Below are 14,545 nucleotides of genomic sequence, written 5' to 3' on the forward strand. Positions count from 1 at the left end.
ATGCTAGCCTGTTTTATCTGTACACTCAGCACAAATGCTTCAAATAAATTAATTCTCTGGCTTTGAGCTACTCCAGATCTCTCTTTCTTGAAAATTACTGAAACTCTTCACAAAAGTAAAGGATTTGTTAACTCTTGTCAGCGTTATTCCAGATAGCAAGCAATTGAGGTGCAAGTTTGAAAATGACTTGCTAAACTATTGCTAGACTTGCCAAGCAGTATTTTTTTTCCACCTCCACATCGCCGCGATCATTAGTAAGCGAACACGCGGCTTCCCCACACTACATTTAGTCCTGCCTTCCCAAAGCAGGACTAAATGTAGAAGGCAACTTACCGCCCGGAACATAAAGGGGGATTCCACACCGCTGCCGCCCCTCTGCGCCCTGCCACCCCGAGGACGGGCCTCGGTGGCCTTGTGGGGAATCCGGGCCTGATTGCAAGTCTCCAGATCAACATGCTTTGCAAAAGTGCTGTACACTTGCAGAGCTCTTGCTAAGACCTGCAGGACTCTTGCTGTAGACTTGCCAAGCAAATTTGCAACAAATTCAAAAAGTGTCAACTAGAACTTGTGCTGCAAGTGTTCTGCAAGTCTACAACTTGCCAGGGAATGTTTACAGCAAGTTAACAAGAATTACAATTTAACCCTGCCACAAGTTTGTGGCAAGTTATCCTTGCTATCTGGGATGTTCTGTAGGATTTTTGAGGATGACGGTTGAATCAGGAATGAAATGAAACTGAGGATCTTCGCTTTTTAATTCTACACCAACCACTAAATCTACAGTTGAAATGTGATCTAATGTCCTACCTACCAAAGGTGCCCTGTGATCCAAGCACCTCTGCTGAAAACCATAGTCAGGTCCTGCTACCATTGAGACCTCTTTGTGGACGACGTTGTAGTTGAATAACACAGACTGGTCTTGGACCAGCCTCTAGCCTGTGATTGGACAAGAAGAAAGCAGCATTGTAACTAATAAGATCATCACTCAGCTCCTTGTTTTGCAGCAGAGCTTGATTGGCTTACAATGCTATCTCTGGCTCATCCCAGTCTAAGAGCAGCTGACCAAGAGGCTAATCGATAGCGATGATGAAAGGTACTTTTCCCCAGCGGTATCTTAAAACACAAAGGCCCCAGTTACACGAGATGCGTTGGCATCCATTCTTCAATTGATGCCAACGCAAGGACATCAGAAAATAAATGGGTGTGAATGGGTGATGTTCACACCAGTGCATTGTGTTGCTCTGTCCAGTTTTCGGGGCAACGCAACAGACTGTTATGACCTGTCAACGCAGGACAGAACCAAAACCTTATATAGCTTAGTGTACAAATCATACAAACAAAAAAAAATCAAATGCAGTGTAACCCAATGCAATTGATGCCAACGCACTATGCAAACTCAAGTCAACATACAGTACCTCCGTTGATTTGCGTTTTTGGCTCCGATTTCAGTGTGACTGCACCTTTAATAATTTTTTTGGTTAATAAAATAAGGAATCTTTCATGGGCAGAGTGTGTGACCTTTTCTTTTTCTTTATTTGGATGTTTTCAAGGCTGAGAAATGATCCTACATCTGCAGCTAACGTCTGCTGGGCTGGATATGTTTGGTTTGGCCTGTAACAGATATAATATTCAAATACAGTAGATGGTGACGGAACAACAATGTCATTATCCTTCTGGAGAGAAAAGCAGAGTGTGGTATTGTCAGAGGGAGTACTGTGATCTCTGTGAGAGGTAATAAATAATCTGAATAGATGAAGAGATGTGAGACCACATGAGATAATAGGTGGGCAGAGGTATAATGGTGGCACCCACTGGACTGTTTATATCATCTGATAGGATTTCATATATCTTGAGGGCTCCAACAGTGAACTTTCAGAGTTATTTTGGCCTGTTCACCCTTCAGGGCATTTACAAGGGATTTTGTCTCCCTTCAGGATTTTTATTCTGCATAATGAATTTAACAACAAAGGTCGGCAGGGACACGGTGGGAAAGGTTGGGACAGCACGCTTCAAAATTTTACTTACAAAGGCCAAGGATCTCATATAAGAGGAGAGACAACCAGGAGTGAGAGTGGGTAGTGACCGCCAGGAGGGAGAGCGAGGAGAGACAGCCAGGGGAGGGAAGAGAGACAGCCAGGAGAGAGAGCAGAGACAGCCAGGAGGATGAGCAAGGAGGGACAGCCAGGAGAGAGAGCGAGGGGATAGATAGCCAGAAGAGAGAGCGAGGAGAGACAGCAAGGAGAGAGTGGGTGAGAGACATCCAGGAGAGAGAGCCAGTGGAGAGACAGCCAGGAGAGAGAGCGAGGGGAGACAGCCAGTAGGTAGAGCCAGTGGAGAGACAGCCAGAAGGGAGAGCGAGGAGAGACAGCCAGGAGAGCGAGGAGATACAGCAAGGAGAGAATGTGGTGAGAGACAGCCAGGAGAGAGATCCAGGAGAGAGAGCAAGGAGAGACAGCCAGGAGAGAGAGTGGTGAGAGACAGCCAGGAGACAGAGCGAGGAGAGACAGCCAGGAGAGAGTAGGGAGAGATAGCCAGCAGAGAGAGCCAGTGGAGAGATAGCTGGGAGAGAGAGCAAAGAGAGACAGCCAGGATAGAGAGAGAAAAGAGACAGCCAGGATAGAGAGAGGAAGAGGAGACACATCCAGGTGAGAGAGCGGATCCAGGTCAGGTGGCAACCCTACAAGTCTGCACGTGTCTGTCTTGTTGAAAAGTTTAGTGCATGGTGTCAGTGGACAGCTCATCAATAATGTGTAGCAGTACCGGCTCCATTAATGTAACCCAATAGTGCTGCACATACAACAGATGGTCAGATATGGGCCCTCAGTATGATAGCAGAGGTGTGCCGGGCACACAGGAGGAATAGACGGGCTCCATATGGACAAACTCGCATACTGGCCCTGGGCTGCCTTTCACAGACTCCTCTTGAACAAAGTCTTAGCAGTGAAGTAAAACACCTCGGAGTCTTCCTCCAGACTCTGGTATCTGCTGCTCATGCTGCTACTCTACATCATCTGCTACAAAGTGTCCCCTCGAGTGTCAGCAACACCTTCTACCTGGCCGAGCTGCTGTGTACCGGCCCCCTCCTTCCAGGGCCTTACATTACAAAGAAAAAGGAGAAAACGACTATCTTATTAACAAAATGGCAATTGTTATAATATAAAGTGCTTTACCAAACTAAATATTATCAGGTTAGGATTTAGAATCTTCTATAAAGAACAACTCCAGGCAGAAATGTTATTAATGCTTGCAGTGGGGCTAACCCTGCCCTGCAAGGGTTAAATGCTCATTTTTGATAAAATAAAAGTTATACTCACCTGAGTTTCCAAGCTGGCTAGCTCTTAGACCGGTCCCTTGAGAGTCTCTCCACCTCCGCTGCAGCAGTCTAGGAGTCCTTGAGTCATCACATATTAAATGTGAGGACGTTGAGGGACAAAACATAGCTGCGGCGGAGGGGAAGACAGGCTGGAGGGAGCACTGCCAGCTCGGAGGTTCAGGTGAGTATAACTTTTTTTTTTACCCTAGGCAAAAAACGAGCAGTTAACCCTTGCAATTCGTGGGGTAGCCCCACTGCAAGATTTATTAAAATTTCTGGCCGGAGTTCTACTTTAAGTTATAGAGGAGCACGCTGCAAGATTTTTTTTTGCACAGTGGACATATGCAGTGGCGTCACAAGGGGGGTGCAGGAGGTGCGGCCCGCACTCGGGTGACGCCATTGGAGGGGTGACACCAAAATGACTGACAGTCATTTTGGTGTCACCCCCTCTGAAAAGTAGGGCACCCGGTCATGGACCGAGAGCGACAGTGTCAGGAGAGAGTAGGGGACCCGGTGGCATATCTCATCCCGCCAGGTGAAGTCCCCTCCTCTCTCTGTCGGCGTCCATATGATGGCCACGCATGCGCGATGACGTCACGATATCGCTCCGCTCCGGGTGACACCCAGCCTCGGGACGCCCCTGGACATATGTGCAGTTAATAATATGCAAATCAAGCTAACGTCCCTATGAAACCAAAACTCCCCGCCATCCGGGTCTCATCAATATGGGTCACATGACGATGGCTCCAACAGCTGAAAGCTGTACGTTGAATTAAATGTCCAGTGGAAGGGCTTGTACGGTCCTTACGGTACAAAAATTGTCCTAAGTCAATCCCCGACCTTTCCTGTCTTCAGAAATCATCTTCCGAAGCGTACCGCCTAAAAATAAATCAAAAACACGATTGGGCTCAGCTGTGCTCCGACGTTCTTTGTACAATCAGTTACTGTTTCAATCATACGCCAATAAATGTTGCAGACCATTAAATTTAAATAAATTGAATTTGTGCTATCGGATTAAATTCCCAACCGCTTGCTGCGATATAGATCATTCACCTTATTTTATCCCGGCCCCGCTGCTGACATGAAAACTGATTATTTTCTCCTCATTTAATGAATCAGCGACTGATACAAATAGTTCACTTTTTAAGAACATGCTTCTCGGCCTCCACCAATAAATTCTAATACGGATGTAATACAAATAAAGCATTATTTATCCTTGGGGTGAAGATACTTTTGTTGCCGCAGATAAGCAATTCAGCATCGGTTTCCACGGGGTATAACAGAATCATTTATTTCTTTTTAAAGTTTTTTTTTTTTTGAAACTCTCAGATGTGATTTAGTGGTTGTTATATGGTTGCAGTGCGGAACATCACTGGAGGGCTGCGGTAAAACAGTCAGAATAGGACCACACTGAGAAAACAGCTCTTAGCAAGTTGTTCAAAAAAACAGACAAATGGAAGCAGAGCAGAGCTATGGCAACAAAGTTCAATGACTCAAGTACTGTAGAGTCTAATGTCAATTCTGAGGCTAAACAGCATGAGATATCTGCTGTGCAGTCTGTTGGGAAGGAATAGAAATTAAAGGACTTTGAAATAGATCTATAATAAGATATATATATTTTTTTGTATGTTCAGCGCATGCATGCTAAGTAATGTGTCAGCGTAACACTTCCAGGTATTTATTATCTCTCACAGAGATCACAGTACTCCCCCCTGACAATGTCTTCATCTTTTTTTCTCTCCTTTTTGGAGCCGTTTGCCACTAAAGAGAACTCTTTGTATACCTACTGTTCACTACTAGAGGGAACTCTATGGATACAGGTTGTTCATCACTAGAGGGAGCTCTTGGCATACAGGTTGTTAACCACTAGAAGGGGCTCTTGGTATACAGGTTGTTCACCACCAGAGGAAGCTCTTGGGATATGGGTCATTCACCATTAGTGGCAGCTCTTTTGGTACAGGTTGTTCACCACTAGAGGGAGCCCTTGGGATGCAGGTTGTTCACCACTAGAGAGAGCTCTTTTGATACAGGCTGTTCACCACCAGAGGAAGCTCTTGGGATACAGGCTGTTCACCACCAGAGGAAGCTCTTGGGATACAGGTTGTTCACCATTAGAGTGGGCTCTTGGGATACAGGTTGTTCACTAGTAAAGAGGGCTCTTGGGATACAGGTTGTGCACCACGAGAGGGGGCTCTTGGGATACGAGATGTTCACCCCCCCCCACCACCTGGAAAGAATGAGGGCAGAGCACCTGATTCACATCTGTGTGCACTGTAAGTTTGTGTTCTTTCTGCGTCACATCTGCTGACCTCTGCACTGTGCGTCACACCCTGACCTCTGCACTGTGTGTCACACCCTGACCTCTGCACTGTGCATCACAACCCTGACCTCTGTGGTCTGTGTCACTTCGCTGAGCTCTGTACTCTGCATCACATCGCTGAGCTGTACTCTGCGTCACACCCTGACCTCTGTACTCTGCTTTACACCGCTGACCTCTGCGTTACACCGCTAACCTCTGCGTTACACCGCTAACCTCTGCACTGTGCATCACACCCTGACCTCTGCACTGTGCGTCAAACCCTGACCTCTGCACTGTGCATCACACCACTGACCTCTGTACTCTGCGTTACACCGCTGACCTCTCCGTTACACCGCTGACCTCTGTACTCTGCATTAACCACTGATCTCTGCACTCTGCATTACATCGCTGACCTCTGCACTCTGCGTTACACCGCTGTCTTCTCTACTCTGCCAACTGACCTCTGCAGCTCAGAAATAACATTTTTCAAAGTAATTCAGCTGCGTTAGGTCCTGCGCAGGAGCCTTCTGTAGAACCACCCGGCACCTGCTTACAGCGCTTTTGCTGCCCGCACATGTCCCCCTCCTGTACCCCTCCTGAGGCCCTCCGCACAAGACATCCGGCCTGGCATTTCCGAGCAGAGAGGCAGAACAGAGTATGTACCAAATTAATATACTATTATTCTGCATTGCTTTACAATATATTGCTGGGATTTTTAGTCCTGTACAGATGATGCCATTCTGCATTACAGTGTAAGCTCCTCTGTATAGCGACTGATGTGACTAGCTCAGTGTTCTCTGTACAGCACTGTGGTATATGTCAGAGCTATATGAATGTAAAATAATAGTGTGTGACTATGGGGTGGACATTAGAGTGTAAGCTCCTTTACTGCAGAGAGAGCTGGGGGGGTTAGGGGGCCAGTGAGATCCATTTCTGGCACCCCCTTGTGAGCATAAAGGGGGGGGGCCCGCAAAAAAAATCTTGCTACAGGGCCCTTTGTTTCTCAGGTCGCCACTGGTCGGCACCCTTACACCCAGCATCCCTCCATCAGAAGATAGAAGAAGCGGGTTGCGAAATCTTTGGCCGAACAGAGCTGGCAGCCAATCGGCTATATAGCATTTTATTGCTTAAAAGTAAATGTTTCAGTTTGTTGCTGAAATCCAATCGTGGTTGTTTTTCTTTAACCGATTTTAATAGAAAACACGAATCTTTTTTAAAAAATACCAGAAATTATACCACTTGAATATCAAAGTGACAATGGCATCTAGTAACAGTACAGAACATGTGGAGTGTCACCGCTGAGTGAGTATAAAGAGCTTCCTGCTTCTCTCTGTACCAGGAGGTGGATGAGAGGTAACGGGGATACAAAGACGTGACATTTACAATATCAAATAGAATGAAATAATTACAGACAATCAGTATTTCTTAGCAACATCTCAGATCTGTCCAATACAGTTCACAACTTCTTGGAAGTCGTGGCTCGCAACTGTTCTGTATGAATTGATCATAGTGCAAAGAGATAGATATTTAACAGTGCAGAAGGTTGCACTTTGAACCTTTATCGAAGAAAGAGTGTGATGCATTCAAAGGCCGGGTGATTCTAAACAATCTCAGTTAAAGTATTAGAGCACCGGCTAGAATAATCTATGGACACCCAATCAATATTGGACACCCAAGCAGTGGCGTCACAAGGGGGGTGCGGCCCGCACCCAGGTGAGACCATTGGAGGGGTGACACCAAAGTAACTGTCAAATGATAGTAATTTTGGTGTCACCCCCTCTGAAAAGTTGGGCACTCGGTCATGGACCGAGAGCCTGGAAGTTTCGGGAGAGAGGAGGGGACCCAGCAGTATACCTTATCCCGCCGGGTGACTGTCCCCTCCTTTCTCTGCCGGCGTCCATCACTAAGATTGCCGCCAGCAGGTATCAATAAGAAGGGTGTTACCCAGTAACCGCTCCGGGTGACACCCGGCCTCGGGACGCCCCTGCACCCACACGCTAATGTGATTGTACAATCTCTATATGCAGAACCCTTTCCATAGATCTAAGTGCATAGATCTACCAAAACTACGTAATAGAAGTTGCACCTAAACGCTCCATTCCATTTGCACCCAGTCATGCAGGCGCTCATATTATTTATTTATGACCAGTATTTATATAGTACAACAAACTAAAAAGGGGATTCTTTTCCCAAACCAAGTTTGAATCTGATTGGTTGCCACCTCTCTGTAAGATACAGCTAGGAACCCGCAGTGGGTGTGACATCAGTTGTTTTTTTGACAGTAAAAGTAGTTAACATTGACGTAGCATCAGATATATTTCCTCCTTTTAAGTGCAGCATGCTAAGCAATGTGTCAGTGTGACTCTTCCAGGTATACACTGAGTGGCCAGTTTATTATGACCACCTGACGTTTCTAGGCAAATTAGCTATAATGAGCTATAATTTCGCGCTGAAGTTGCTAGAGGGCCAGACAATTATAAATAGGGAAGCAGGATGTTTACCACGACAGTAGAACTGATTTGTTTCTGAAGATATGGGTAAACAACGCGATTTAACAGCCTTTGAACGTGGGATGATTGTTGGCGCTCGGAGCCATGGAGCAAGTATCAGCAAAACAGCAGAATTCGGTAAATGTTCAAGAGGGGCTCATTGTTAAAGTGTTTAAAGACCGGACTGTCAGCCAAAAAACCTGGGTCTGAACGTGCAAATTGTGGCCCGCAGCGACTAGTCGTTAGGGCAGAACGCAGGGTGGCAAGACTGGTACAAGACAACAGAAGGGCAACAGTGCCGTGTCAGATTCCTCGCATCACCTTTCAACATCTCGTGGAGTCACGAGGTGGCCCAACTAAGTCATCTCGTGGAGTTATCTTGTGGCCCAACGAAAAGTACGGATAGGGTGGTCATAATAATCTGGCCACTCAGTGTATATTACTTTGACAGAGATCACCCACCTTTTATTATTAAAAAGCAAGCCATGAGCTCTAATCCAGGCAGTGACTCTGTCTAGGCTGAGATGAGGTCATTAGTCTGCTGCAGAAAGGAAGAAGGAGCACAGCTTCCTCTGTGCTGCTTCTCCACCCCCCCCCCACCCAGCATATGCAACTTTACAACTTTGTAGCAAGTCATGGTGAGAGGCAGAAGTATAGGGCTGATCTGTGTGTCAGCCCGTGACTGTCGGTCACCGCTCCCCGCAGGGATTCCCCCCTCTCTCCACTCCAGTGCTGACTGGAATGGACGGGGGAAGGGGCGGGTACAGCTGGCTTTGCCTTTAGATAGGCAGAGCCAGCTGTCACTCATGCAGCTGGGCGGATCTCGACAGTAATGTCGGTATCTGTCCCGGCTGCGGCGGTCTTGGTATACCGCAAGCTGTAGCTCGCGATATACTGAGCTTTGGGTCACAAGAGGATGCTAGTATATGTCCTCCCGCGACCCTTAAGAGAACTATGGGGGAAAAGCACTTACCCCATAGTTCTCTTTTAAATAAACCATACGGTAACCCAGACCAATCCTGCTCCGGATATTGCCAGAGAATTGGTATCAAAAGATCAGTCTGTCAGCTTCTAATCCGTCCACATTATCTCACAGTATAACTTTCAAAAGTTTTTTCCTCCAACAACAGCAGAGTCAGGGCTTTGATGTGCCCAGCTTCAGTACTAATTAAGACTAATCCAAAGGATAAAGATTTTATCAGAATGCAGATTTTCATTTCCAGTTGAAATTAATTCTCACATTGGTCTGTCTGCAGGTTTCCTTCTCATTTGTTTTCCCTTCATGTGTTATCATTGTGCTGTATGTTAATCATTACACAACCATGTGAGATGGCAAAAACAGAATAATCATTTTATATCAAATATTTTGTTAACTAGTTCTGTTTTTTCTTTCTTTTCTACCTTTCTTCCCTCCTTCCTTCTTTCATCCCTCCTTCCTTTACTTTCCACATTCCTTCCCTCCTTTCTCCCACTGCCCCCCATTCTTCCTTCATTACTTTCTTCCCTCCTTTTCCTTCCTTTTTTCTTTCCCTCTACATACCTTCCCTCCTCTCCTTCCTTTTTTTCCTCCCCCTTCCTTCCTGTCTCCCCCACCCTTCTTTATCCTTTCCTCCTTTTTTCCTAACTCCCCCACTCCTTCCCATCTTCCTTTCCTTCCTCCTTTCTTCCCACCTTTATCATCATTTCTTTCCTCCCTCTCTTTCTTCCTCCCTCCCTTTCTTCTTTCCTGCCACCCTTCTTTTGTTCTCTTTTTCCTTTATTCTTTTTTCCCACTCACCCTCACACCCTTCCTTCCCTCAATCCTTGCTTCCTCCCCTTTCCCTCTCTCCTTCCTTTTTTCCTCCCCTCCATTCACCTTCCACCCTTCCTTCGTCTTTCCACTCTTCCTTACACCCTTCTCTCCTCCCTTCCTTCCTTTTCTCTTCCCTCAGCCCCCTTCCTTCCTTTATTATTTCCTTACCTCACTTCCTTCTTTCCCTCCTACATTCCTTCCCTCCTTTCTTATTACATTGCTTCCATCCTTCCACCCTCCCTCTCCTTATTCCCTTCCCTTCATTCTCTCTACCCTTCCTTCCTCTCTTTCCTTCTTCCTCCTTCCCTCCCTTTCTCCCTTCTCTCCTTCTTTTCATCCCTCTTCCTCCTTCTCTTCTTTTCCACCTTCCTACTCTCCTCCCTTCTCTCCTTCCTCCCGCCAACCCCTTCCTTGCTGCATTGTTTCCTTCCCTCCTTTTCCTTCCTTTCTTCTCCTTACTGCCCATGGTTCATAGACCATACAAAGCATTATGGACTTTAAAAAAATGTGGCCGGGCAAATTTGGACAGAATTCCAAATCTGAACCTCAGTTCTCTTCAAAGTCACCTAAAGGTCTGTCTGACTTTTGTCACCCGATAGTTCCCATTGGTCCACACTAACAGTTCTCTGAATTATTTCCCCTGTTGGATGGATTTCATCTTCAATGTCCAAGTTAAACTCCAGACTCAAAACTTTTTTTAAGTTGTATACAGAGGGAAAGGTCATCACTTCTGTCCATAACTGTCTGTATTCCGCTCCACCAGTGAATCCATTACTAAACAATCCTATTCCTATTGTCTTATCTTTATAGCAGCATATCACAAGGACCGGCAGAAACTATGACTGGGATTTATGTGGTAAATAAATAGTTTTAAATATTATTTTTCTACTGAAAAGGTGACAATTTTCTGGGAGCGCCAATCCCCACGTGTTTTTGGATATACGTTTTTTTATTTGATTTCACTGGCAACATGTCCTAATCCTATAATGTCCTCTAATCCGCAGATGGTTTGCAATTACAGAAGGATATTGATGTAAAATAATTGTAGGAAAAGCAAAGAGGCCATTAGAAAATTCATTATAACACGTAGCTCCGGGACATAAAATGTGATATTAAAACAGCAGTGTAGTAAACGCACATTGACATGACAAATACTCCGCCACTGCTTTATAAACTGATACGAAATATTCCAGAAATACCATTTCCCATTAGTTTACAAATCCTTTATTCCAATGGCTCCCAAGGAGACTGTGATGTATCTAAAGATAAGTGACAGGTCCCCTTTACAGGTAACATGCATTACTAGTTGTGTAGGGATCAGTCCAGGTTGAAATGACGCTGTCGTGGAGCATGATTGCGTGGTAAACTTTGTGTGACTTGTACTAGGCAAGTTGTTTCCAGAGAAGAAGAGGCCACTGACCGAAAGAACTTAAATGGTAAACACTAATGTGAGAAATGATAAATGTCACTTAAAATTGCTCCCCCCTCCCAGCACTGACTAACTACTTTAGCACCCCATGCCCCCCCTACCAGCAGTGATTTAGCAGCTGAGTTACATAGTTACATAGTTAGTCAGGTTGAAAAAAGACACAAGTCCATGGAGTCCAACCTAAGCTTCCCCTACTCTCCCTCCCAGTAGTAATTCAGCATCTCATCTCCCCTTCCCAGCAGCGACTCAGGAGTTCAGCTCCAACTGCTCCCTCTCCCTGCTGTGAATTAGCACCTTAGCTCCCCCTGCTACCTGTTTCAGCAATGATTCCGCACCATAGCTCCCCCTGCTACCTGTTTTAGCAATTATTCCACACCTTAGCTCCCCCTGCTACCTGTTTCAGCAATGATTCCGCACCTTAGCTCCCCCTGCTACCTGTTTCAGCAATGATTCCGCACCATAGCTCCCCCTGCTACCTGTTTCAGCAATGATTCCGCACCTTAGCTCCCCCTGCTACCTGTTTCAGCAATGATTATGCACCTTAGCTTCACCTTCTCCCTCCTTCCAGCAGTGATTCAGCACCACGGCTCCCCCTGCTCCCTATCCCTGAGGTGATTTGGCAGCTCAGACCACCCTGCTTACCCTCCCAACAGTGACTTGGCAGCCAAGCTTCCCCTGCACCCCCCTAACCAGCAGTTACTCAGCAGCTCACTCTGACTCTCACAGCAGACTTGGCAGCTGAAATAGTTGAAAAGATCATCTGTGACACCCAGGAACCATCTAGAAGACATTGCATTCTCTAAACAATACTTCCGGAATTTAAAAAAACGTACCCTTGCAGTGGGGCTACCCCAGCACAGCAAGGGTTAAGTGCTCATTTTGTGTAGAGGGGTAAAATAAAGCTGATATACTCACCTGACCCTCGGTCCCGTAGCGGTTGCCACTCACCTCTGCCAGTGGCGTCACAAGGGGGATGTGCGTCCCGCACCTGGGTGACACCATTGCAGGGGTGACACCAAAATGACTCACAGTCATTTTGGTGTCACCCCCTCTAAAAAGTCGGGCACTTGGTCATGGACCGAGAGCTTGACAGTGTCAGAAGAGAGAAGGGGACCCGGACTCATACCTCATCCTACCGGGTGAACGTCCCCTCCTCTCTCTGCCGGGGTCCATCACCAAGATGGCCGCCGGCAGGCGTCAATCAGATGGCCTCGCATGCGCGATGATAACACGGCGGGGTGCCACCCGGTCTAGAGACCCCCCTGACCTCTGCCCCTCCGCCCTGGCTATGAAATGTCTCTAGGCATCCTCACCTCTAATGCAAATCAATGACCTGCATGGGACATGATGATGTCACTGATCCTTAGACCGCTGGAGCCTGGGGGAGTAGAGGCTGCAGGGACCAATCTAGCAACTCTGTGGGACCAAGGATCAGGTGAGTATATCTGCTTTATCTGAGTCCCCTACCCAAATTGAGCATGTAACCCTTGCAGTGCGGAGGTAGCCCCACTGCTACGGAAAGTGTTTTTAAACTCTGGAGTTCTTTAAAACTATTAAAATTTCTTTAAAGTGTAACTTCAGTCTACAAATACTCTCCCCTCCTGCAGTGATGCCACGCCTGTGAGTCCCCTCTGCCGGCATCACTCTCAGTCTTCTTCCAGAGACAGGATCTTCAGCTGAATCATTTGATCACGTCGGTCACTCTGCATGAGACAAAAAGCTTATGTGCAGCCCTTTTTTCTTTTTTTTTTTTTAGCTCTGGTTAGGAAAGGGTTAAAACCCCTATCATTTAATTTTTGCTGCCTACGTGACCCCGGGGGAAATTTCCCTTCACTTCCGGTCCCAGAAATGCGACAGAAAGTTAGAGGAACTCTCCCAAAGTGAGGTGTCTCTGGAACAGGTGTCCCCGTTGGATTTTTCCCCTAATTATTTTTCTGGGGACAACTCTAAGGCCTTCTTCACACCAAATGCAGAGCAGATCCGCTCAGGTTTCTGCACACGCAGTGCAGTGGGTTGTGCCGCGTTTTTGCCACGTTTTTGATGCGTTCCGGGCCGTTTTTGGTTAAAGAAAAATATATATATTTGTTTTAGTTTAACATGGGCTTTCAGTGCGTTCCAGGCATTTGCATGCGTTTTTGATTCGTTCCAGAGCAGGTAAAATAGGACTTGCTGCAGTTTTTTTTACCTGCTCTGCAACTGCACGCTGCGATGTGAACTGGAGCAAAAAATACCATTGGATTACACTGGACGCAGTTTTGATCGGGTCTGCAACTGGTCTGCTCTGCACCGGCTCCGCGCTTTTCCCCTCACTTTTTGTTTTTTGGTGACAATGGACATACACAGCTCCAACCAGACAACCAATCAGCTTCTGTATTTAACTTTGAAGTGAGAAGCTGATTGGTTACCATGGGCAACTGCTCCAAATTATGTCTACACACACTATAGCAGGGGCGGCCAACTCCAGCCCACCCACTGTGCTTTATAGATCCCATCATGCATCTGTCCCTGGGAGTCATGCCTATGACTGTCAGTCTTGCAATGCTTATGGGACTTGTAGTTCCACAACAGATGGGGGGCGGGCAGTTGCCCACCCAGTCCTAGAGGCTACTCTGAACTACAAATACCACCAGCCTGAAAAAATATAAAAAGAATGCAGCTACCAAATCTAAGGACTGGTGCACTGCAATATAATATATTCTGGTTATTTGGTGTAGATATCCTTTAATTTCACCTTCCCCATTGACTCTGATGCCTTCTGCCTCGGTGGAGAAGTTTCAGGGAAATCTGTTTTTTGCCGACATTTCGTGGCAATGAAAACTCTCGGTTGGCATACAAGGATCAGACATCAAATGGGCTTCTAATATTCTCAGGGGTGCCAGCAGCCCCCGAGCACCTTACCTGGCCAGGTGAGCGCAGGGCACAGTGAGCCTACCGCTCTGCCTGGAATGAGTGCTCCACCCTGATCCACACCCGCCACCGGGGCACGCCACATGCCCGGCGCGGCAGCGGGCACAGGACGCGGGCACCGGCCATCCATGACCCCCCAGCCCGTCTGATGAGCTGCCCCCGGCCCCCCGGACCATGAGGCGGATGGCTCGCCGGCTGGTGCTGTCACTGATCGGGCTAGTGTGGGTGGCCATCCTCATCTTCTTGCTGGGCGGCAGGAGGAAGTTGGAAGCCGAAGAATCCGAAGGGGACGGTGCCAAGGTAAGCCCGGGCATCACTT

General features: G+C 46.9%; 1 protein-coding gene across 1 annotated transcript in view; it reads left to right on the forward strand.

Moving 5' to 3' along the window:
• The first annotated feature begins 14,386 nt into the window (after positions 1-14,386).
• Positions 14,387-14,545, forward strand: part of GALNT14 (polypeptide N-acetylgalactosaminyltransferase 14) — a 340,982-nt gene continuing 340,823 nt past the window's right edge. The window contains exon 1 of the mRNA XM_018568393.1: positions 14,387-14,526. Within this exon, the coding sequence (XP_018423895.1) occupies positions 14,401-14,526 (126 nt within the window). The 5' untranslated portion in view covers positions 14,387-14,400. The remainder of the gene's footprint in view (positions 14,527-14,545) is intronic.

Source organism: Nanorana parkeri, unplaced genomic scaffold (assembly GCF_000935625.1).
Source record: "Nanorana parkeri isolate BGI_ZX_2015 unplaced genomic scaffold, ASM93562v1 scaffold31, whole genome shotgun sequence".
Taxonomy (NCBI): domain Eukaryota; kingdom Metazoa; phylum Chordata; class Amphibia; order Anura; family Dicroglossidae; genus Nanorana; species Nanorana parkeri.